The 26,551-nt window shown below is 43.8% G+C and overlaps 1 protein-coding gene across 5 annotated transcripts in view; it reads left to right on the top strand.

Annotated features, from left to right (window-relative positions):
• The window catches only part of ADCY4 (adenylate cyclase 4), a 133,946-nt gene that overhangs the window by 91,532 nt on the left and 15,863 nt on the right, over nt 1–26,551 (top strand). For all 5 annotated transcript variants that reach the window (XM_063913498.1, XM_063913500.1, XM_063913499.1 and 2 more), the window contains exons 13-25: nt 1,926–2,003; nt 2,085–2,154; nt 3,337–3,434; nt 5,157–5,241; nt 7,782–7,919; nt 15,140–15,211; nt 16,562–16,746; nt 16,946–17,030; nt 18,762–18,920; nt 19,079–19,225; nt 21,669–21,776; nt 22,367–22,481; nt 22,566–22,690. In XM_063913498.1, the coding sequence (XP_063769568.1) occupies nt 1,926–2,003; nt 2,085–2,154; nt 3,337–3,434; nt 5,157–5,241; nt 7,782–7,919; nt 15,140–15,211; nt 16,562–16,746; nt 16,946–17,030; nt 18,762–18,920; nt 19,079–19,225; nt 21,669–21,776; nt 22,367–22,481; nt 22,566–22,690 (1,465 nt within the window). The remainder of the gene's footprint in view (nt 1–1,925; nt 2,004–2,084; nt 2,155–3,336; nt 3,435–5,156; nt 5,242–7,781; nt 7,920–15,139; nt 15,212–16,561; nt 16,747–16,945; nt 17,031–18,761; nt 18,921–19,078; nt 19,226–21,668; nt 21,777–22,366; nt 22,482–22,565; nt 22,691–26,551) is intronic.

Below are 26,551 nucleotides of genomic sequence, written 5' to 3'. Positions count from 1 at the left end.
CAAGTGGATCTGATGCCATCTCGCCACAATCACCAAACACCCAGTATGTGTCCAGAATGCGAGATCCAAAAGCGGTGGCTATGGATGCTCTCACAATCGCGTGGCCGTACAGCCTCGTGTAGCTGTTTCCACCGTTTTCCGCTGCTCCCTCTGTTGCTACAACTGATCAAAAGACAGTCCGCCACAGTCATACTAGTGGCGCCTCATTGGCCTCGGAGAGCTTGGTTCTCGGATCTCCGCGGACTACTTGCAGACGATCCTTGGCCACTCCCACTATGTCCGGATCTGTTACAACAGGGTCCGTTCCTTTACCCCGATTTAGCGCGGCTGCGGTTGACGGGGTGGCTGTTGAGACCGCCCTCTTAAGAAAAGAGGGCATTTCAGAATCTGTTATACCAACCAGGTTACGAGCTAGGAAGCCAGTTACGGCAGCTCATTATTACAGAATTTGGCGTGCCTATATCGGTTGGTGTGAAGCTCGGAAGTTTCCGACATCATCATTCAAGTTATCTCGTCTTTTGTTATTTCTACAGACTGGGTTAGATGGAGGACTGCGTTTATCTACACTAAAGGTGTAGGTCTCTGCTTTGTCAATTTACTTTCAAAAAACTTTGGCTCTATTGCCGTCTGTACACACCTTTCTGCAAGGTGTCCTCAGAGTACAGCCTCCATTCATTCCACCTACAGCGCCATGGGACTTTAATCTGGTTTTAGATTTCTTACAGTTGTCATATTTTGAACCCTTACAACAAGTGGATATTAAGTTTCTCACTTGGAAAACAATTTTTCTTCTAGCCTTAGCTTCGGCAAGTCGTGTTTCAGATTTGGGTGCCTTGTCATGCAAGCCACCGTTTTTGGGGTTTCATGATGACAGAGCGGAACTTCAGACGAATTCCGTTTTATTGCCAAGGGTAGTGTCATCTTTTTCACATCAATCAATGGTAGTTCCTGTGGGAACTGGTAATTCGGGAACTTTGGATGTGGTACGCGCATTACGCGTTTAGGTATCCCGAACGTCTACAGTTCGTAAGACGGATACGTTGTTTGTTCTCTATCATGCTGCCAAGATGGGTTGGCCAGCTTCTAAGCAGACCTTATCCAGATGGATAAAACTGACCATACGTCAGGCTTACCTTCATGCTAGGTTACAGCCGCCTACATCAGTAACAGCTCATTCCACACGTTCTGTGGGAACTTCATGGGCAGCTGGTTGTGGAGCTTCTACGACGCAGCTTTGCCGTGCGGCTACATGCTTATCAGTGCACACGTTTGTGCGCTTTTACAAGTTTGATATGTTTGCGGCATCAGCATATAGCTTTGGCCGCTTAGTGTTACAGGTGCCAAACAGCTCTCCCGCCCACAGGGGAAGCTTTGGTACGTCCCAAGAGTACTCCAGTGACCCCTAGTGGATGAAAAAGAAAATAGGATTTTGGTACTTACCAGGTAAATCCTTTTCTTTGAATCCATAGGGGGCACTGGACGCCCACCCAGAGCAGTTTTACCTGGTTGTGGTAAGTTCAGTGGATCTTATGGTAACACATTCTCACCGATTTATCGGTTATGGTGTCAACTGGTTAGTTGTCAGTTACGTTATGTGTCAACTTTATTGTTGTCCGTTATGTTATAATGTTATAGGTAATTCTCCATTGTTCATCCTCTCTATCCTGTTCGCCTCAGGAAAAAACACTGAGGTATTCTGGGAGTATGGAGGGGAGGAGAGTTACTGAAATTTGAATATTCAGTGCCCAGTCCTTGCTAACACCGTCCATATCCCAAGAGTACTCCAGTGCCCCCTATGGATTCAAAGAAAAGGATTTACCTGGTAAGTACCAAAATCCTATTTTTTTCTTCTTCGTTCTGTTCTTCTCTTCTTTCATCAGTCTGTTCTCTTTTCCTTTTTCTCAGTAACTCTCTGTTTCTTCAAGGTCTCGTTCACCTAAAGAGACAAACGAGCCAGTAAATGAGAACATCTTTAATATCCTGGAGGAGCTCAACTCCCAAAGGTACTGAGGTTTATTTCTTAGTGTATTTATGTGTGAAGATCCAGCTGCGTTCTACAGCCTCTGTACTTTCATCTCATTCAGGCAGTGGAAAAAATCTGATGACTTTAACCGGGTCACTCTCTATTTCAACCAGCAAGCCATAGAGAAAGAGGTAAGGTGCTTTTATCATTGCTGATTAATTCCAGAAGTGTTTATGGCATAATAGAAAAATCATAGCAAATATATTACTGTTAGATGTTGAGCAAAGGACAGAAATGGCTTGGAGGCATCTGTGTCACAAGTATGCCCCCAGGATTAGTGAAAAAGAAACTGAGCATGGAATTGGTTAGGATGCATTTGACAGGGGGCAAAATGCGTATTGAATTAAGGGGTCTATTTACTAAGCCTCAGGTGGAGATAAAGTGGCTGGAGATAAGTTACCAGCCAATCAGCTCCTAACTGCCGTGCCACAGGCTGGGTTTGAAAAATGATAGGAGGGGGGTTGGCTGGTACTTTGGGGGTCATTCTGACCCGATCGCACGCTGCTGTTTATCATATTGCAGCGATCGGGTCAGAACTGCGCATGCGCCAGCACCGCAGTGCGCCGACGTATGCCAGACGGACGAAATTTGCCTGATTGACAGTTTCGAGGGCACGGTCCGGCCAACGCAGGCGTGGGCGGACCGTGCAGGGGGCGGGCCGCAGCGGCTGCGTGACGTCACACGCAGCCACTGCGGGTCGGGGAGCGATGAGTAGCTCCCGGCCAGTATGCTAAAGCTGCGCTGGCCAGGAGCTGCTCCCAAAGTGCAAAAGCATCGCCGCTGTGCAATGCTTTTGCACTTCTGCGGGAGGGGGGGGTGGGGGGCGGCACTGACATGCGGGGCGGGATAGCCCTGTGCTGGGAGTCCCCTCGCATGTCTATTGTCATGATCGCAGCCCTGCAAAATTTCGCAGGGCTACGATCAACTTGGAATGACCCCCTTTATCTCCGTCCACTTTATCTCCATTCAAGGCTTAGTAAATAGACCCCTAATTCTTTAAAACTGCGTACACATCATCCTGTAGCCATACTCTGCATGACAATATGAGCAGTAGCAACACAGTGTTTCAGCGCTGATCACTCCCGTGTGTCCATGTGTAGACAGATTGCAAAGAGAGGGCGACCCAACTAGTGATGCAAGCGTCCTAGTACGATTAAACCATATATGAAACAAAGTTCCTACTTACTAGTTGTTTAAATGAGTACAATTATTATACACGGATATTTTGGTGCATCTGTATTGAAACATTTGTAGCATGCGTTGAAAAATAGAAAGCAGATGAAATATCCAATCTCCTGTGTTATTTCCAACAGTACCGACTTTCTGACCTACCATCCTTCAAGTTTTACACTGCCTGCTGCTTCTTCATCTTTACCTGTAACTTCATAGTCCAGATGTTGGTGTCTCCCAAGTAAGTGATCAATGCCCCGATTACATGAGAATTAATATAATGCTAGCTATTTATCTGTGTGTATTTATATTCTATTTTATGTTACCTGGTGTTGGCTGTTGTATAAATACAAATCCTGGAAATAAAAACAAATCTACTGATTGCTTTGTCAGTTGCACCCACTGACGCACGCAGGGAGGGTTTCTGAGTACCCAATGGCTTGATTTTTCTTTTGCACACTGGCCACGGGCCTGCGTTCAAAGTCCCTCACTGCATAATGCCGAAATTCTCTGCTGTGTGGTAAGGGGTGGAACTAATGTGAAGTAATACTAAGAGAATTTATGGGCCTAATTTATTTATTTATTACATTTCTTATATAGCTCCGCAAATTCTGTTGCACTTTACAAATGAAACAACAATGTTAAAACAAAATTGGGTGATAACAAGCAGTCATGGAGGTAGGAAGGCCCTGATCGCAAGCTTACAATCTATAGGGAATAATGATGCAAAGTGCCCAGAACCACCACCACCAGCAACTTGCCCTGCTGTGCTGCAGCAAACGTGTGTGTTTGTGTGTCATAATATGTGTGTGTGTTCTATAATGTGTGTGTGTGTATTCTTAAACTTCTAATATATGGCAATAACAAAGGTATAGAAAAATAGTACAACAACCATATAGTGAAAAAAAACTCTCCTTCATAAGTGTTTTGGGTCGCTACTTTTTCCTTAATGTGCCAATTTAGGTATATTGGCTGTAGAAAGCTAGAAAAAAAGTGGTGAAGTAACAAGTGCCCAATAGCTTAGTACCTTCGGCAATCGTAATATTTTTATTTGACATCAAAAGTTTCTATGAGTACCAGACGGATTCTTTCATATCTAAGCACTCTTTCCTTCTCATGGTTTCTGACATATTTCTCTCACCAAGGGGGTAATTCAGAATTGCGGGGGAACGCCCAGCACAGGGCTAGTCCGCCCCGCATGTGTGGCTCTGCACCCCCTTCCCCCGCACAGGTACAAAAGCATCGCACGGCGGCAATTGTTTAATTGCACAGGAATTAGTTTTATATATGTACAAAGTTGCAGATAACGCACAGCAGTGACAAAAAGCCATTGCTGCTGCATCATAGCACTTGCACAGATTCTCGGTTTATTTATGCAAATTAGATACACATTCTGATCGAGAGAGAATTTCTGCATGGCCGAGACGTCCAGGATCTGGTATTCTGAAAGGAGCTATTTGCTGTAACTTGAGCAGTAGTGTATGAGGACACATCTGTGTATATGGCATACGGCATGGCATTCTCTGTACTGTAGTTTATTCAGATATTATAAGGTGCAAGGCCACAGCAGCAAAAAAAGTTTTTAGGTAATGTGGCTAATTAGTTTCCATAAGAAAGCGGGCACTAGACGAGAAGCAGTAACATATGCAGTGTGTTCCTTATTTTTCTTGTCACAACTGATTCAACTTTATATTTAATCCATTTCGAGCCACTAATTGACTTGTCATGCATCTTCTGTCTCACATTGTGTCTGAGGAGCTCCCATCAATGTAAACCCAAGAAACAAAGCACCAGCGGCACACCCACACAAACCAGTAGTAGCTTTGTTTTGGATACCGACAGAAGTAAAACAGGTGTTCTGTGGATGACTATTGCCGCTCATCCCGATAATGAACAGTAGCTGCATCTAGGGAAATACTGCAAGCTTTCTGTCAGTGCCCTGATGTCTCTTCTCTATCCCCAGGAACACAGCCCTTGGCATCTCCTATGGCATCTCATTCTTCTTGTTCCTGCTCTTCCTCTTTGCCTGCTTTGCTGGGCATCTGTCGGTAAGGCATTTCCATTGCCTGTTTGGTAATGTATTTGAACTATGGCTAACTTCTAAATACACAACATTGACCCTTGATGTTGTGTGCTATTAATTACAATTGATCTGCAACATTAAGGATAACCATTCTCCCACAAATATATCTCCGCATATACACTGCGTCAATTATTATGGGGGGGAATTCAGTGAGATGTGAAGGGGCAAATCAGACGTTTGCCATAGCGTTTCAACACTGGCAAACGGCAGCCCGACTGGCCTCCTACGCACAGCCAGACGAATGTGGAACGCACTAAAAAGTGCTCACTGCCTGTGGCTCAGCGAGTACTTTTAAGCGATATCCCAGCTGTCCTAAAGTGCGGCTGTGCCGGGAAGATTCAACACTGAATTGAATCCCCCCCATAGTGGTGGATAAGCAGTAGTCTATGAACTCTGTTGGTAGAGCAAGAACAGTGGTTCCATCCATTTTGTGCAGGTGTAGGCATTGTAAGAATTGAGCTACAAAGTTTATGGCACGCTAACCTCAGTAAAGTCCTTTGTTTATATGTGAATGGTACAGGGGTATCAACAGCAGGACCCCAAACATATATATTAGTCAGGATTTATCACATGTGATTTATATTTTGGGAAGGGCTCTTATGTAATTAAGGGGATTATAAGAAAAACAAGCAAATGTATTGACACCACATAAGAAATCCTGCTACAGTCATTTCATTGTACATGTGTTCCATAATATTTGCTCTACATTAGGGAATAAACAGTGAAAATTACACACAGGGCTAGTGGGTCATTAACCTAATTTTAACCCACCTCTGTTTACAGCTACAGTAATGATAATTACTGTAATACATTTTATCACCCAGTTGCTAGATGTGTTAATGAAATTATGCTGGTAGGAATAATTTAGCATTTGATAAGCGTATATTAATTTATTTGTTTCTAAAGGGTTTGTCCCCCTAATTTTCCCTTCCTAATTGTGGCTACAGGCATGTGGTTCAAAGTTGAATGCAATTACTGTGGATCTCTCCTGCCTTTTAGTGCTTAATTGGGAGTTTGGAGAAGCCGAGAAATATTGCACCAGCATAAAGGGAGTGAGTCCTGTAATTAGGCTCAAATGGGCACTAGGTTTCTTCGCCAATTAAAATAATAAAAGAAAGCGGAAAACCTATTTAAATGGGCTTTTTATATAACTCTGACATGATGGGTTGTTTATATCTACATGATTTTTAGTTTTACTGCAGTCCCTAAATCTTCATTTTAAAATTGAGACTGTTTATATAGTCAAGATGGCTAATAGGAGAGACCTATAGTGCCTTATTTAACATTGGATGTAAATCCATTGTCTCCACATTAAAATGCATCTTCTGTCGCACTAGGAATGCGTACAATTCACACTCATCTCAAGTGTTGTAATTGTATCTTGTAACTTGCATCCACCTGTGTTTGGAGAAGGGGACCAGTGTACTGTCATTACTGCAAAGCAGCTGTGCTCTAAGGGACGTGTAGGATTGTAACTTCCAAGCCTCTTTACAAAATGCCTTTTGGGGCGGGGTAGCTTTGAGCTTCTCATACAGATGGAGCCGCGCTCATCTGAAGTGGCTCCATCACAGACGAGCGCTCCCAGCGTGACTAGGCCATCTGTCCACCTAGTCACGCCGGGAGCGCACTTAAACGCTCCCATTCAAGTGATTGGGGTGCGCACGCATCACGGACGCGCGTGCACCCCGGTCACGGCAGTAGGCGCGCCCAGGCACAGATGTAGCCACAATTCGCATGGCTCCATCTGTACTCCTGGGGGGTCATTCTGACCCGTTCGCTCGCTGCTTTTTGTCGCAGCCGAGCGAACGAGTCCGTACTGCGCATGCCAGGCGGCCGAAGGCCGTAGCAGGGATGCGATCGCCTCTGCCTGATTGACAGGCAGAGGCGGTCGCTGGGCGGGAGGGGGCGGAACAGCGGCGTTTGGCCGCAGCGGCTGCGTGACGTCAGACGCAGCCGCTGCGGGCCGGGGATCGATGAGTAGCTCCCAGTCAGCATGCTAAAGCTGCGCTGGTCGGGAGTTAATCTTGAAGTGCAAAGACATCGCTGCTGTGCGATGCCTTTGCACTTCTACGGGGGGGCGGCACTGACATGCGGGGTGGACTTGCCCTGTGCTGGGTGTCCCTCCGCATGTCAGTGTGATTGATCATAGCTGTAATTTAGCACAGCTACGATCAACTCGGAATGACACCCCTGGTGCTAGTTTTTGAGTTGTAGCTGAATCTTTGCTGAAATATGTACATGATAGGTTTAAAGTTGCACGCATCACATTTTAAAATACCTGGAAAATGGAACTGTAGAAACACAAGTGTAGACACATTTTTGCTTGTATTGAAAGCCGTATTTTTACATTTTAACTGTAAATCAGGTGATCAATGACTAGTCATGTTACATGAGCGTCCTACAAAGTCCCGCCTACCCGATTGAGATGTCACAGCAGCATTGTGTTTTAATTTGCAGTCCAATTACATTAACCAGATCTATTTTGTGTACTTGTCTCTCCAACAGAAATGTATCCTGAAAGGACCTCAAGTCTTGCACTGGGTTCCCTCTCTCTCCTCTGCCATCTCCAGCCGGCCCTGGTTTAGAGTGCCCTTTGGAATCTTGACAATTCTTACTGTGCTATTCATGGCAGTATTCAATTTGGTAATTGTTCATATGTGTGTGTGGGTTTATTTTGATTTGATTTGTTTCCTTGTGGGGTTTCTCAGTCTCTTCTGTGGATGAAGTTGGAATACATAATAGCCAATGAAGCTGTAATACACCAGGTTACGTGAATCTACTTTTAACTTTAAGTGATATCCAAAATGTACATTTAAAGCAGTACACTATTGTTTATAGCAATCTGGGAGAGGGATCACACTCTTGGACACCCATGTAAGAATAAAACAAGTGTTATATGTCAAACGTTTGCAGATGAAGGATCAGTTCAGCAGAAGATAACAATAACTAGTGCTATCCCCAAACTATATGATCCTGTCATTTGGCCAAGATACAGTCAAATAAACAAATCATTGGCAGCATTGCTGGACCTATTTGGGTACCAGACACATTTTGACATGTGGTCTTTTCTGCAGTATCTGGAATCCTTTATGGCCACTTTATCTAATAGAAGCGGCAATGCCTCTTCTTCAGACAAGCATTACAGATCAGTGTGATGAAGGGACCTCTGTGCCCCCAAAGCTGGTACAGTCTGTGGCATTAATAAGCCCTTAAACAGTTATTGTAACAGAGTATTACATGTACCTCAAGCATTAAATCCGACATACTAACCTGAAAAAAAAGTTACATATATAAAAGTAAATAATGCAAAGTAGTCACAACAAATTTGAAGGGATAATTAAACTCTTGTTATTTAACATATAAAGGCCCACATTTATCAAGCCCTGGAGAGTGATAATTTGCACGGTGATAAAGTACCAACCAGCCAGCTCCTGTCATCTTTCAAACCCAGCCTGTGACATGGCAGTTAGGAGCTGATTGGTTGGTACTTTATCACTGTGAAAGGTATCACTTTTCAAGGCTTAGTACATCTCCCCCACAGCCTGTAACATGGCACCTAGGAGCTGGTTAGTTGATACTCTATCACGCTCCAAGGCTGGATTAATCTGGGCCATGATTTTATGTAACACTTTTGTGAAGCAAACTAAGTAGATTCTGCATGTCTTCTTTTGCGTTTAGCAGGCCAGACACAGCTCAGTAACGGCAAACTACACTGATACTAGTGCGTGGCCTCACACAGTCATCATGCCTATAGGGGGGTACACACGGAGAGATCAGTGCTTACATTCTAAGCAATCTGACTAGATTGCTTAGAATTTAAGCACGGATCGCTCCGTGTGTATGCCCCACAGTGATAGCGATGCGTGGCCCCGCCCTCCTCGCTCAGCACACATCGCGCTGTGCTGAGCAGGGGGAGAGATATGTGCTGAGCAGTCACTGATAGATCGCGCAGCACACATCTCTCCCCTTATGTACGGGACTTATGAGTAATCAGATAGAAATCTATTGGATCATTTTCATGATCAGATATCCGTTTTCTCTAACGTCCTAAGTGGATGCTGGGGACTCCGTCAGGACCATGGGGAATAGCGGCTCCGCAGGAGACAGGGCACAAAAATAAAGCTTTAGGATTAGGTGGTGTGTACTGGCTCCTCCCCCTATGACCCTCCTCCAAGCCTCAGTTAGGTTTTTGTGCCCGTCCGAGCAGGGTGCAATCTAGGTGGCTCTCCTAAAGAGCTGCTTAGAAAAAGTTTTTAGGTTTTTTATTTTCAGTGAGTCCTGCTGGCAACAGGCTCACTGCATCGAGGGACTTAGGGGAGAGAATTTCAACTCACTTGCGTGCAGGATGGATTGGATTCTTAGGCTACTGGACACCATTAGCTCCAGAGGGAGTCGGTACACAGGTCTCACCCTGGGGTTCGTCCCGGAGCCGCGCCGCCGACCCCCCTTACAGATGCTGAAGATTGAAGGTCCGGAAACAGGCGGCAGAAGGCTCTTCAGTCTTCATGAAGGTAGCGCACAGCACTGCAGCTGTGCGCCATTGTTGTCACACACTTCACACCAAGCGGTCACGGAGGGTGCAGGGCGCTGCTGGGGGCGCCCTGGGCAGCAATATTTAATACCTTTATGGCAAAAGAATACATCACATATAGCCATTGAGGCTATATGTATGTATTTAACCCATGCCACATATCTAAAACTCCGGGAGAAAAGCCCGCCGAAATAGGGGGCGGGGCTTATTCTCCTCAGCACACAGCGCCATTTTCCTGCTCCGCTCCGCTGTGAGGAAGGCTCCCAGGACTCTCCCCTGCACTGCACTACAGAAACAGGGTAAAACAGAGAGGGGGGGCATTTTTTGGCGATATTTTGATATATTTAAGCTGCTATAAGGAACAACACTTATATAAGGTTGTTCCCATATATATTATAGCGCTTGGGTGTGTGCTGGCAAACTCTCCCTCTGTCTCCCCAAAGGGCTAGTGGGGTCCTGTCTTCGATAAGAGCATTCCCTGTGTGTCTGCTGTGTGTCGGTACGTGTGTGTCGACATGTATGAGGACGATGTTGGTGTGGAGGCAGAGCAATTGCCGATAATGGTGATGTCACCCCCCAGGGAGTCGACACCGGAATGGATGGCTTTGTTTATGGAATTACGTGATAATGTCAGCTCATTACAAAAATCAGTTGACGACATGAGACGGCCGGCAAACCAGTTAGTACCTGCCCAGGCGTCTCGGACACCGTCAGGGGCTGTAAAGCGCCCTTTACCTCAGTCGGTCGACACAGACCCAGACACAGACACTGAATCTAGTGTCGACGGTGATGAAACAAACGTATTTTCAAGTAGGGCCACACGTTATATGATCACGGCAATGAAGGAGGCTTTGCATATCTCTGATACTGCAAGTACCACAAAAAGGGGTATTATGTGGGGGGTGAAAAAACTACCTGTAGTTTTTCCTGAATCAGAGGAATTAAATGATGTATGTGATGAAGCGTGGGTTAACCCAGATAGAAAAGTGCTAATTTCAAAAAAGTTATTAGCATTATACCCTTTCCCGCCAGAGGTTAGGGCGCGCTGGGAAACACCCCCTAGGGTGGATAAGGCGCTCACACGCTTATCAAAACAAGTGGCGTTACCGTCTCCTGATACGGCCGCCCTCAGGGATCCAGCTGATAGGAGACTGGAAACTACCCTAAAAAGTATATACACACATACTGGTGTTATACTGCGACCAGCCATCGCCTCAGCCTGGATGTGCAGTGCTGGGGTCGTCTGGTTGGATTCCCTGACTGAAAATATTGATACCCTGGATAGGGACAGTATTTTATTGACTATAGAGCAGTTAAAGGATGCTTTCCTTTATATGCGAGATGCTCAGAGAGATATTTGCACTCTGGCATCGAGAGTAAATGCGATGTCCATATCTGCCAGAAGGAGTTTATGGACGCGACAGTGGTCAGGTGATGCGGATTCCAAACGACATATGGAAGTATTGCCGTATAAAGGGGAGGAATTATTTGGCGTCGGTCTATCGGATCTGGTGGCCACGGCAACTGCCGGAAAATCCACCTTTTTACCTCAGACCCCCTCCCAACAGAAAAAGACACCGTCTTTTCAGCCGCAGTCCTTTCGGTCCTATAAGAACAAGCGGACAAAAGGACAGTCATATCTGCCTCGGGGCAGAGGAAGGGGTAAGAGAGGGCAGCAAGCAGCCCCTGCCCAGGAACAGAAGCCCTCTCAGGGTTCTGCAAAGCCCTCAGCATGACGCTGGGGCCTTACAAGCGGACTCAGGAGCGGTGGGGGGTCGACTCAAGAATTTCAGCGCACAGTGGGCTTGCTCACAGGTGGACCCCTGGATCCTGCAGGTAGTATCTCAGGGTTACAGGTTGGAATTCGAGAAGTCTCCCCCTCGCAGGTTCCTAAAGTCTGCTTTGCCAACGTCTCCCTCAGACAGGGCGACGGTATTGGAAGCCATTCACAAGCTGTTTTCTCAGCAGGTGATAGTCAAGGTACCCCTCCTACAACAGGGAAAGGGGTATTACTCCACGCTATTTGTGGTACCGAAGCCGGACGGCTCGGTAAGACCTATTCTAAATCTGAAATCTTTGAACCTGTACATACAAAAATTCAAGTTCAAGATGGAGTCACTCAGAGCAGTGATAGCGAATCTGGAAGAAGGGGACTTTATGGTGTCCCTGGACATAAAGGATGCTTACCTGCATGTCCCAATTTGCCCTTCACATCAAGGGTACCTCAGGTTCGTGGTGCAAAACTGTCATTATCAGTTTCAGACGCTGCCGTTTGGATTGTCCACGGCACCTCGGGTCTTTACCAAGGTAATGGCCGAAATGATGATTCTTCTGCGAAGTAGAGGCGTATTAATTATCCCTTACTTGGACGATCTCCTGATAAGGGCAAGGTCCAGAGAACAGCTGGAGGACGGAGTAGCACTAACCCGACTAGTGCTGCAACAACACGGGTGGATTCTGAATTTTCCAAAATCTCAGTTGACCCCGACGACACGTCTGCTGTTCCTGGGAATGATTCTGGACACGGTTCAGAAAAAGGTGTTTCTTCCGGAGGAGAAAGCCAGGGAGTTATCCGAACTTGTCAGGAACCTCCTAAAACCAGGGAAAGTGTCTGTGCATCAATGCACAAGAGTCCTGGGAAAGATGGTGGCTTCTTACGAAGCGATTCCATTCGGCAGATTCCACGCACGAACTTTTCAGTGGGATCTGCTGGACAAATGGTCCGGATCACATCTGCAGATGCATCAGCGGATAACCTTATCGCCACGGACAAGGGTGTCTCTTCTGTGGTGGTTGCAGAGTGCTCATCTGTTAGAGGGCCGCAGATTCGGCATACAGGACTGGGTCCTGGTGACCACGGATGCCAGTCTGAGAGGCTGGGGAGCGGTCACACAGGGAAGAAACTTCCAGGGAGTATGGTCAAGCCTGGAGATGTCTCTTCACATAAATATACTGGAGCTAAGAGCGATTTACAATGCTCTAAGTCTGGCAAAACCCCTGCTTCAGGGTCAGCCGGTGTTGATCCAGTCGGACAACATCATGGCAGTCGCCCACGTAAACAGACAGGGCGGCACAAGAAGCAGGACAGCAATGGCAGAAGCTGCAAGGATTCTTCGCTGGGCGGAAGATCATGTGATAGCACTGTCAGCAGTATTCATTCCGGGAGTGGACAACTGGGAAGCAGACTTCCTCAGCAGACACGATCTACACCCGGGAGAGTGGGGACTTCATCCAGAAGTCTTCCACATGATTGTGAACCGTTGGGAAAAACCAATGGTGGATATGATGGCGTCCCGCCTCAACAAAAAACTGGACAGGTATTGCGCCAGGTCAAGAGACCCTCAGGCAATAGCTGTGGACGCTCTGGTAACACCGTGGGTGTTCCAGTCAGTGTATGTGTTCCCTCCTCTGCCTCTCATACCAAAAGTACTGAGAATTATACGGCAAAAGGGAGTAAGAACGATACTAGTGGCTCCGGATTGGCCAAGAAGAACTTAGTACCCGGAACTTCAAGAGATGCTCACGGAGGATCCGTGGCCTCTACCTCTAAGACGGGACCTGCTTCAGCAGGGGCCGTGTCTATTCCAAGACTTACCGCGGCTGCGTTTGACAGCATGGCGGTTGAACGCCGAATTCTAAGGGAAAAAGGCATTCCGGAAGAGGTCATTCCTACACTGGTAAAAGCCAGGAAGGAGGTGACTGCACAACATTATCACCGCATTTGGAGAAAATATGTTGCGTGGTGTGAGGCCAGGAAGGCCCCCACGGAGGAATTTCAACTGGGTCGATTCCTACATTTCCTGCAAACAGGATTGTCTATGGGCCTCAAATTGGGGTCCATTAAGGTTCAAATTTCGGCCCTGTCGATTTTCTTCCAGAAAGAATTGGCTTCAGTTCCTGAAGTCCAGACTTTTGTAAAAGGAGTACTACATATACAGCCCCCGGTTGTGCCCCCAGTGGCACCGTGGGATCTTAATGTAGTCTTGGATTTTCTCAAATCCCATTGGTTTGAGCCGCTCAAATCGGTGGAGTTGAAGTATCTTACATGGAAAGTAACCATGCTACTGGCCCTGGCTTCAGCCAGGAGAGTATCAGAATTGGCAGCTTTATCATATAAGAGCCCATATCTGATTTTCCATACGGACAGGGCAGAACTGCGGACGCGTCCTCATTTTCTGCCTAAGGTGGTGTCAGCGTTTCACCTGAACCAGTCTATTGTGGTGCCTGCGGCTACTAACGATTTGGAGGATTCCAAGTTGTTGGACGTGGTCCGGGCATTGAAAATATATATTTCAAGAACGGCGGGAGTCAGAAAGTCTGACTCACTGTTTATATTGTATGCACCCAACAAGATGGGTGCTCCTGCTTCTAAGCAGACGATTGCTCGTTGGATTTGTAGCACAATTCAACTTGCACATTCTGTGGCAGGCTTGCCACAACCTAAATCTGTCAAGGCCCATTCCACAAGGAAAGTGGGCTCATCCTGGGCGGCTGCCCGGGGGGTCTCGGCATTACAACTCTGCCGAGCTGCTACTTGGTCAGGGGCAAACACGTTTGCAAAATTCTACAAATTTGATACCCTGGCTGAGGAGGACCTTGAGTTCTCTCATTCGGTGCTGCAGAGTCATCCGCACTCTCCCGCCCGTTTGGGAGCTTTGGTATAATCCCCATGGTCCTGACGGAGTCCCCAGCATCCACTTAGGACGTTAGAGAAAATAAGAATTTACTTACCGATAATTCTATTTCTCGTAGTCCGTAGTGGATGCTGGGCGCCCATCCCAAGTGCGGATTGTCTGCAATACTTGTACATAGTTATTGTTACAAACAAATTCGGGTTGTTATTGTTGTGAGCCGTCTGTTCAGAGGCTCCTACGTTTGTCATACTGTTAACTGGGTTCAGATCACAAGTTATACGGTGTGATTGGTGTGGCTGGTATGAGTCTTACCCGGGATTCAATATCCTTCCTTATTGTGTACGCTCGTCCGGGCACAGTATCCTAACTGAGGCTTGGAGGAGGGTCATAGGGGGAGGAGCCAGTACACGCCACCTAATCCTAAAGCTTTATTTTTGTGCCCTGTCTCCTGCGGAGCCCCTATTCCCCATGGTCCTGACGGAGTCCCCAGCATCCACTACGGACTACGAGAAATAGAATTATCGGTAAGTAAATTCTTATTATTGGCCTGTTTGTGTATTACTGCTAATAGAGTCACCTGTTCCTTGTTCTCTACACCCCATCTGCCATGGCAAATCTTCGGATTAGCAGACCTTTTGTAATTTTATTAGGATTATTCACATTCAGTGTAGCTTATCTGATGTAGCCTTTTCATTCAGTTTTTTCTATCAGATAACTCGTGTCCAGTGAATACATCTGTAACTCCATCTCCAGTGCTATACAGCCTTCCGGTCAGTAGATACTTTGTGCAGATTGTTTTGAGCAATGCTATAGGTATATGTATCTGTTACGCTTCTCAGGGGCAGATGTATTAAGCCTGGAGAAATGATAAAGCCGTGATAAGTGGAAGGTGATAACGCACCAGCCAATCAGCTCCAATATGTAAATTGACAGGATTTGACTGACTGGTGCATTATCACCTTGCACTTATCACTGCTTTATCACTTCTCCAGGGTTAATACATATGCCCCTCACTTCTCTACATCCATCAGTCATTCTGCCTTGTGCCCTAAAACATTGCACAGCACTGCTCTGTGATGCCATATTCTGTCCTGTAATATTATTTTCCTTATAACACCATCTATGATATCCTGTTTATCTCTCCGTATTGCTGTATGAACACTTTACATATATGACTATAAACCAGACCACTTTTAAGGTCGGAACTTACATGCTGATGGCAGGTTTCACACTGCCAGTTAATGATGCTATTAGAATTGAAGTGTCATGATGAAGGTTGTAGAAAACTATTTCGTATTTGTCACTCTAGGTCAGGGGCAGTACAAACAAGGCTCTTTTGTGGCCTTTCCGACATCCCAATCCGCCTCCATAGCTTTTCTGTACTGAATGACATCAGTTTGAAATAGTAATCTGCCTGTGATCAATTATTTCTAATATACAGTATCTAAAGCACTCTTCAAATTTGGAAAGATTTATTTTTAATCCTATTTTGGTTTATATTGTATAGTTTTACATCCTTCATATTTCAACCATATATCAATAATTGTTATTTATTTTTGCATTCTCCTGGTGACCTTGTATTGCATTAATGTTCCGGCCAAATGAAACTAAATTTGTGGCACATTTCATTATACAACCTCAGCTTTTTATCCTTTTTTTTTTTATATAGTTTATTTATTAACCGTTGTAAATATAAAGTCAAGTTTGAATTTAAGTGAAGTCTATGGCTTTTAATTCTCACAGCTGATGATAGCGATTAAAAGAAGTTGCCCAAAAGCAGCTTTCATGTGCAGGGCCCTTTTCCCTCATGTAATCCTTTCCTTACCTTTGCCTTTGTCGTCTTCCCTTTGATATCATGTTTGCGGTTATTGGCACTGTATGTTGCTCCCATTATATAGGGTACAGGTTTAGCCATCCCTGTTTTTTTGTCTATGCAATGATGTGTACTTATTGACTGCCTGGTGTATATAAAGTTTATGTCCTGTTATGTTTGTACTGTACTTTCTGTGCACTGTGGTGCTGCTTACTCTTCTTTATGGCACCCTATAAATAATGATATGATGTAAAAAAAAACAGTATTATAAACATGATGTTGATCTATCTCTGTCTTCTCTTTCTAGTACTACATGTATTGCTGTATTCTGGGGCTTCTGGCTTGCTCTGCCTTCCTGCTCATGAACTTTGAAGTGAAGCTGATTCTACTGAGCATTGCCCTGGTGATATATAATATAATCTTCTTGTACACTCACAGCTGGCTGTCTGACTGTTACATGGACTGGCTCTCTGTAAACCAGAACATTTCCAGGTATGCATGAGTCACTGTCCTTGGGTTACACTAGGCTTGTGTACTCTGCAAAGCATTTTGGCTGTTGATCTACGATCCTAGAATAATGTGGGGCATGTTAGGAGTTATGATTCCACGTCAGCCAGAATGCACGTTTCATTGTGGAATAGTGCTCATGTTCTTCACATGTTTTACTATGCCAATGGTTCTCCTATTGTAGTGCTGGAGTCCTGAAAGAGCCGAAAATCATGGGCAGTATTGCTTTGTTCATCTTCTTCTTCACTCTGCTGGCACTGGCCAGACAGGTAAGTGCTTTCCAGCGAGTGTATGGAGGTTTTGGGCAGGAGGTGGTTAATAGTAGGTTGTACGCCTTTTCTTAAGGGGGGTACTCACAGAGCGATCGCTGCTTAAAATCTAAGCAATCTGACTAGATTGCTTAGATTTTAAGCAGTGATCTCTCCGTGTGTAGCCCCCACAGCGATAGCGATGCTCAGCCCTGCGCATCGCTATCGCTGCTGCCAGATTGGCCTGCATGCAGGCCAATCTAGCGAGTCGCTCACTTTACCCGCTGGGTGAAGTGAGTGGCCCCCCCGTCTCTCCCCGCACGCTCAGCACACATCGCGCTGTGCTGAGTGGCGGGAAGATGTGTGCTGAGCGGTTCGCTCAGCACACATCTCTCTCACATCGGCCAGTGAGTACTGGCCTTTAGAAGGAAACACCTATTTATTTTTTGCACTTGAAAATTATTATCTCCAGTTTATAACAGTGTAACTTGCAAATGACTGGTTTTAAACGGATTGTCCACTTTTGGACAACTTCCCCTTAATACAAGGGAGAATCGCATACACACAGCCTAAGTAGAAATAAAGCGTAAATATACTGTACTAGATAGTATAAATGAACTAATGATATGATGCGCACAGTAGTTACATGTGCAAATAGACCAATGTACTTCTTTGTTCCTAGCCTTTCTACTTGTGAGATTGAAATTGCAGCTGACATGATCCATTCAGTCTTATAATACAGCAGTGAGAGCTCTCGCATCCCCATCCCTTCCCTATTAACTACAAATAGTATTTGCCAGACAGCTGTTTTGCTTCTCTCTGAAAGCAGTTCTGCAAAGAAGCTGATCATTTCATTTTTCTTGTTTTAATTCTAAAGGAGCAAAAAAAAGCAGATTATCATATTGTCAATTTCATAATAAGATGTCGACAGCTCTTAAGCATTCTGAGAGCCTTCTTTACCAACTGCTTATTATAACTGATTTCTATGCAGAAATTCTGTTATCTTTAATAGTACAATTTGTAAGTACAGATAAACCTTCAGAGTATAACGTCATGTCACGAAACAGGTTTGGTCATTTGGCCTTTGTCACATGTGGTAAATGTGCTTAGCCAGCTAGATCGTCTCTCATCTTAAACACCTGTCCTGCCGTTATCAAAGGCAGTACACTAAACCCAAACCTGTTTCCGTGGCTCTGTGGCATTATGTTCTCACCATATACCTTGACAAATTGGCTGTGAATTTCAGCTGCTGATGTGTCCTTTAGATGCAGAAGTGTGATCATACTACGCACCTCAATGTTTGACCGTATTTACACTAGCCCTGTAATCTTACAGCTGATGTTGGGACAGTATGACTGATGTAAGGGGCAGTCTAATGGCCGTGAGGGAAAGCAGTGGTCTATCTGCTCTGACCTGGCGGGAAATTAGAATGAAATAGAGAACATTACACACGTGAGAGGTCTTGTTACTGAATTGTACCACCCGTGTGTTTGTGTATGTGTGTGTATATATGTGTGTGTGTGTATATATATATATATATATATATATATATATATATATATATATATATATGTATATGTGTGTATATAACATTTTTTATTTATTATAAACTGGCAGAGGCTGGGCCTTTACAATATAGTTTCACATAGAAAGGTTTTAAACTTAAGCATTGCACAATAATGTAGTTTACATTGTCAGTATGTTTAAATCTCATTTCATCATTGTCAATCAAAGTGTTATAATTGTCCGTAGAATGAATTTTACTGTCGCCTTGACTTTCTATGGAAAAGGAAGTTTAAGATGGAGCGTGAGCGTATTGAAACCATGGAGAACCTGAATAGAGTTCTGCTAGAAAACGTCCTTCCAGCTGATGTAGCGCAGCAGTTCATCGGACAGAACCTTAGGAATGAGGTAACCAGGCAACAGAATTCATGTTCTACCCTGCTGAATTTCTATAAAGACTCAGAATGACTGTTCCTTATGTACTACAAATATGTAACTAACATTTTCTTTGAGTCTCCGTCATTTCTTCTTAGTACATTTAAACAGTCTGCTTTTTTTCCCTGCAGGACCTGTATTACCAGTCATATGACTGTGTCTGTGTCATGTTTGCATCAATACCTGACTTTAAAGAATTTTACACAGAATGCGATGAAAACCACGAGGGCCTGGAGTGTCTGCGTCTTCTTAATGAGATCATAGCAGACTTTGATGAGGTGAGGAAGAAGATGCCACTCTTAGGCTTAGTTTGGTTGTTGATGGAATACTGTTACGAAGTCACTTGGAAAGGAGATAAGAATATTTCACGTTTATCCTAAAGCTGTGATGAGCATCACAGTTATTTTAATAGGCTTTCCATCACGTGTGGCGCCTGGTCTATTTTAGGTTTGCATTTACATTGATGCATACAATTGGAGCGATTTTTTTAATAAATGTAAATTACGATGTAAACTAATGGTTTACCAAACGCCATCCTCAAGGCACTCCAACAGTCCAAGTTTTAAGGATAGCTATGCTTTGGCACAGGTAGCTTAATTATTACCTCAGTCAGTTTGATAATACCATCTATGCACAACAGGGATAATCCTAAAAGCCGGACTGTTGGGGTGCCTTGAAGACTGCACTTGGAAACCACTGCTTTATGTTGTATATAGAAAGTTCTGCTTTGTTTTATTATCCAATTGAACTATAGCTAAATACTTTAATAGGCTCCTATTCCAGTAGTAGCACTTCTACAATTAGCTGCCTAAACATTACGAAGATGATACAAGATCTCTGTCTTGGCAGCAAGTTTTGAAGCCTCCTTGTTATATTTATACCATAAGCATTAGTATTAGTGGGTTAATATGAGTAGCCTGTTTTACTTAAAAAAACAAAACACCATATTGTTCAATTTCTGTCTTTTTTTTTTTGTGGTGTTATAACTGGCAGAATAGAAATAATGTGTTTTCCTCTGTTTAGTTTCTTATTTGTTATTAAACATTGCATGGTGCATGTCAGCTGCAAAAGAGAAGGTGCAGTATTTACTATTAGACCTCTTCGTCATTTAGCTGATACAGGTTGAGTATCCCTTATCCAAAGTGCTTGGGACCAGAAGTATTTTGGATATCGGATTATTCCGTATTTTGGAATAATTGCATACCATAATGAGATGGGACCCAAGTCTAAGCACAGAATGCATTTATGTTTCATATACCCCTTATATACACAGCCTGAAGGTCATTTTAGCCAATATTTTTAATAACTTTGTGCATTAAACAAAGTGTGTGTACATGCACTCAATTCATTTACGTTTCATATACACCTTGGCCCTCATTCCGAGTTGTTCGCTCGGTATTTTTCATCGCATCGCAATGAAAATCCGCTTAGTACGCATGCGCAATGTTCGCACTGCGACTGCGCCAAGTAACTTTGCTATGTAGAAAGTAATTTTACTCACGGCATTTTCATCGCTCCGACGTTCGCATTGTGATTGACAGGAAATGGGTGTTACTGGGCGGATGCACGGCGTTTTAGGGGCGTGTGGCTGGAAACGCTACCGTTTCCGGAAAAAACGCAGGAGTGGCCGGAGAAACGGTGGGAGTGCCTGGGCGAACGCTGGGTGTGTTTATGACGTCAGCCAGGAACGAAAAGCACAGAACTGATCGCACAGGCAGAGTAAGTCTGAAGCTACTCAGAAACTGCTAACTCGTTTGTAATCGCAATATTGCGCGTACGTCGGTCGCAATTTTAAGAAGCTAAGATTCACTCCCAGTAGGCGGCGGCTTAGCGTGTGTAACTCTGCTACATTCGCCTTGCGAGCGAACAACTCGGAATGAGGGCCCTTATACACACAGCCTGAAGGTAATTTAATACAATATTTTTTATAACTTTGTGGATTAAACAAAGTTTGTGTACATTGAGCCATTAGAAAACAAAGGTTTCACTATCTCACTCAAAAAATTCCGTATTTCGGAATATTCCGTATTTCGGAATATTTAGATATGGGATACTCAACCTGTAATGTACATTATGAAGCTCAGCTTTCTGTCACTGCAGTCATCTGAGTCCTGATACAGTGCTTCCTTCCCATTACTGCTTCTCCTGGCTAGTTTGTATTTTTAGCGTTTTATTTACTTTGTTTTTGGAGAGGTGAAATTAGTCCTTACCTGTTTCTGATGGATGCCACGCATCAATATAACAGTTTCCCTAACTTCCCTTTAATGGTTTTCTTTTTTTTTTGCGCTACTCTATTTTTGAAGATGTCCGCTTAGCTACAAGATGCAAAATCTGTTTTCTCCTCCTATCTCCGTATGTTCTGCTGGTGCTGTTCCTTTCCTGTCATGCTCCACTTTCCTTGGTCTTTCCTATCTAATTCTGTCTTTTTCCTGTATTCTCTCCCTCTCCTTTTCCCTCCCTCTTCCTTCAGCTGTCTCTTCACAGCATTTGTTTATACTTTTTATTTGATAGGCGTTGAAGTTGAGGGGGTAGTTCAGGGGCAGGGTTGTAGTACAGGTGTTGGGCCGGAAATTCCCAGTATGACTCCTCATCATAAAGATGATCTTTTAAACGTTGCTTGCTGTGTGTGACTGCTGCGTCTGAGATTATAGGATGGAATGATGTGTAACTGGTTTTCAGCGCAAAGTGTATGTAAGTTGTTTTGTTTTTGTTTTTTTACAGCTACTTTCAAAACCAAAGTTCAGCAGTGTAGAGAAAATTAAGACAATCGGCAGTGCATATATGGCAGCAACAGGGCTAAATCCCACATCAGGCCAAGAAAACCCACAGGTATCTTTTATGTCGTAGCTCAGCGCTATGTATTTGTAGTGGGAGGAAGTGGCGGGCCCATCTACAGCTATTCTAAGAAGACCGTTCTGTCAGTTTCTGTATCTACTTTTAAATCTAATTTCACAGACACACTTGATGCAACAGGCTCTTGGTGGATAACTTTTTACCGTAAAACAAAGAATACAGTTGGTCTATTATATTGCTATCCTCTGCCCTTACCAAGTATGCCTGCCTTTGAGGAGATGCCCTAATGACATCACAGGACGGCCCTCTAAAGCACATGTGACATTCAAGTTGCATTCAAATTTTACAGCCTACAGTTTCACACTGTATGGCACAATCATGGGCGAAGAGACGTAATAATACTGCTTCTTACCCTACTGTACACCAACTGCCACGTAGCTAGTGTGGGGACTGGCAGTAGCGGCGTGCTGTGCAGAGGATGGCCACCATCTTTTATATGGGATCTCTGAAACAATCCTTCTGTTAGGGTTACATTTCTACTAGTGACAAAGATACTGCTTGTCAGCACACCGATACGCCTACATGTCCAGTTCATGCTTTGTGTGTGTTTTCTCACTTTCTGTCAGGATGGAGATAGGAATTATAATCACATCGGCATCATGGTGGAATTTGCATCAGCATTGATAGGAAAATTGGATTTGATCAATAAGCATTCCTTTAACAACTTCAAACTCCGTGTGGGTGAGTGATACTGTGCCCATATTGTATCTGCTGCTTGCATTTAGTCAGCTTTCACTACATTGTTTATTGTTTACCTGCTTCTAGGTATTAATCATGGACCTGTGGTGGCCGGAGTTATAGGAGCCCAAAAGCCACAATATGACATCTGGGGTAACACTGTAAATGTGGCAAGTCGCATGGACAGCACTGGCATACTAGGGAAAATTCAGGTAACATTACTTCATATACAAGAACAGAGAGCTATACGGAGTGGTTGGAGCCACATATAAGTCAATGAATTAAGTGATATCTATACTATGACGCTCAGACTCTCCCAAACAGGATATATTGAGGCAGCCTGAGCAGTATTTAGACTGCGGCTGTACGGAGTGACTGAAGCCGCATACAAATCGGTAAACTGAATGATACAGTGGGGCAAAAAAGTATATGGACAGCCACTGATTGTGCAAGTTGACCCACTTAAAAAGATGAGAGATGTCTGTAATTTCTATCATAGGTACACTTCAACTGTGAGAGACAGAATCTGGAAAAAAAACTAGGAAATCACATTGTATAATTTTTAAACGATTTACTTATATTCAACAATACAGATAATTTTGGATATCACTTTATGGGGCAGTCTGAAATGTGTTTCACACAATAAATCTGCATGTGAATGGGATCACCACTGGCTTAAACAACGCAGTGTAATATAATTAATAAAACCATCAGTACTTTTACCTGATTACAATTATATGTATATGCACGAGTGTCTCCATATCTCAGCGGAATTCAATGGAGCGGCTTTGAATCCTATATGACGCAACGAATACAGATTCATTACTACTTAACAACACTCCTATTATTGTAAAGCATGATTAATTAATGCTGACTGTCACATATTGAAGGATGTAGAAAATCTGCTTTACACTCTCTGAGAGGCATCAGCTTTTTATTACTTTAACTAATTTATCAAACACCCTCGACAGTGGTAGATATTACTATTATATATATTTGCCTGACAATGTTTGGCTAAATGAATGGAAGCATTATTCATATATAAAATCTGCTCAGTCAAGGTAAGAGAGTTTGAAGTAAGCTGACTATATTATTATCAACAGTAATATCAGAGGTAACAATTATTGCTATTCAGTTGTAAAGGGCCCTACACACTGGTCAATTTCTCTGAAAGATATGAACGATATCGTTCATAAATGAATGATAAATCGTTCATATCTTTCAGTGTAAATGCTTCAACCATGAACGATGCGCATCCCTGCGCTCGTTCATCGTTTGTCTCCCGTCATTTGAATATGTAGGTCGATATGGACGACTTGCATAGTCGGGAATTGGGCCGGGTGACGTGTAGAGTGAAAAAAACCTTTCACTCCCCTCGTCACCCACACCTGCGGCGGGTCGTCCGTATCGGTCGTCGAGCACCTTGGCTGCAGGTCGCCGAGTGTGTAGGGGGGCTTAACAGTTGCTTCATACTGCCACTGAGTGAGAATTTGGTTACATTTGTTATAATTACAGCAGAGGCATATAAAACCATAAATTTCATTGCCATAAAAGATTAGGGTATATTGATTCATATTACCAAACCATATTTATTTTAGGATTGGTGGTACCAATAATAACAAGGACACATCATTTCGGAGAAATGTTATTAATATACAGTGATAATTTCAATACCAGTACAAGGTGATTCTCATATCATACATTTAATAAATCCAGACCATTTTCAGGTGAATAATATCTGAAGACCCGGATTCAGGAGTGAACTAAAGCGGATAATACCCGGGCACTGACTTATATCGGCCCCTATTCAGTAGTTTTCAGACATACCACATTAGATTAGAGAACAACAACAAATAATTATTTAAGGGTATAGGGCTTTTTAAAATTTCTTTATTTTGCCACCTTTTCCAACTTCTCACATTTCTTATACAGGTTGAGTATCCCTTATCCAAAATGCTTGGGACCAGAGGTATTTTGGATATGGGATTTTTCCGTATTTTGGAATAATTGCATACCATAATGAGATATCATGGTGATGGGACCTGAATCTAAGCACAGAATGCATTTATGTTACATATACACCTTATACACACAGCCTGAAGGTCATTTTAGCCAATATTTTTTATAACTTTGTGCATTAAACAAAGTGTGTCTACATTCACACAATTCATTTATGTTTCATATACACCTTATACACACAGCCTAAAAGTCATTTAATACAATATTTTTAATAACTGTGTGTATAAAACAAAGTTTGTGTACATTGAGCCATCAAAAAACAAAGGTTTCACTATCTCGCTCCCACTCAAAAAAGTCCGTATTTCGGAATATTCCGTATTTCGGATATTTGGATATGGGATACTCAACCTGTATATGTTTGTTAATTAGTCTGGTTTAAACCTCTGTATTTTATTGTATCTTACTTACAGATTGGAACTTTTTAAAATTTGTGATTAATAAATGTTACATTTTAATTAAATAAAAAATTCAAAGGATTTTCTCTTGTACATGTGCGGCCATTAGTAACAACCCCTTGTTCTTCTCTTTTTTTCCCCCCACTATATACAAGAACATGTCAGAAGTGCAGCATATGTTGACATTATCCTGGTTTTATTGGTTTATCTTGACCTTAAGTTAAAACCAATTGGACCCTTGATTTCACTGTGTAATGTGCAGTGGACAGATAAACTGCTGACAACAATGCAAGTTTCTGCAGCGGGTACACTGGTATTCCACAGGGAATATCATTGGGGTGTAGAGTTGGATCTTTATCCGAGGCACCAACAGGCTAAAGCTTTGACTGTTCCTAGGATGCACTGCACCGCCTCCTCTATAGCCCCGCCTCCAGGCACTGGAGGTCAGTTTGTAAGTTGGTGCCTGCAGTGCAGGCAGCTAACAGGTGGGGCTGCGCTAGGCAGCCCTAACAATAGCTTTTTAAGAAGAAAGAAGACTTCAAGGGCCGCAGCACAGGCATGTCATGCTGACATTCTATGCTGCGGCTCCATCAACTCCCCCAGCGGCGCTGCATACTCCCGCGCCCTGTTTGCCGAGTACTTGCAGCGGAGGTGCTCCGGTCATCAGGCACACATCACCGCTGCTGCTCTCCTGGATCGCGTGGCTGCACTTCAGGAAGGAGGTAAGAGGGTCCCCCAGGTGGGACCCGCCGAAATCGCAATCCAGTCGAGGTCCCAGAAGATGGACCGCGTCGCTGGCGTGGACACTGTGGCCGTGCAGGGACTCCACTACATCCACTAGGGCAGGGAGCTCAGGTCGGATTTACTAAAAATCCGTTTATTATAGGCTACATAGTACCCGATGGTGAAGTCCAGCAGATGGGATAAGGCGCTGACCTGTAGCCCCTCCCCCAGCTCCAGGCGCCATCTACAGCAGGTGTTCCCGCCCTGGAGCTGCATCTCTCTCTCTCCCTCACTCCCTGTCAGCGTTTGGGTGTCATTACACACAGCTGCGCAGATCCTGGGACTGCTGGGCAATGCCTCCTATGTAAAGCCGCCTGTCTCATCAGCACTGTGCATTTACAGGACACTTAAGTATTCTACATGTCATTTAGACAGCGTTAGTTAAGAACAAGTCCACTACTATATGAATATTTAGTACAAGTATTCTGTGATATACATCCAGTGTTTACTGTGCATTGTTATATCTGTATACATACAGATCTCTATGTAGTATTACTAGTCCAGTGCAGTCTTATTGTTTATATGTAATAATTTCTGCATTGTACCTGTGACTGTGTGTGCCTATAGCTGCTGTGTGGATTCTATTCTGTGTATCACACATATTGCTATCACTATATTCTGTACCCTGGGGAACTAAGTGCGCCAGGGTCTCATATACAATATAGTGTTCCACTGGATATACTGTTTTGTATTTTTCAATTTGTGTTTCAGTCACCTCATACCACTTAAATCCTCTGTCTGTGCTCTGCAATTGCAGTCACATATCTTAGGGTTTTTTTTGTCAGGTATTGTGTCTGTCTGGCTATATTGTACTGATGCGCCCTAAGGCTACATTCCTAATAATGTCTGCTGCACAGGGCAGGAAATCCGCATACG

Source organism: Pseudophryne corroboree, chromosome 1, assembly GCF_028390025.1.
Source record: "Pseudophryne corroboree isolate aPseCor3 chromosome 1, aPseCor3.hap2, whole genome shotgun sequence".
In the NCBI taxonomy this organism is placed as follows: Eukaryota; Metazoa; Chordata; class Amphibia; order Anura; family Myobatrachidae; genus Pseudophryne; species Pseudophryne corroboree.
This window is presented reverse-complemented; position numbering and strand designations above follow the sequence as displayed.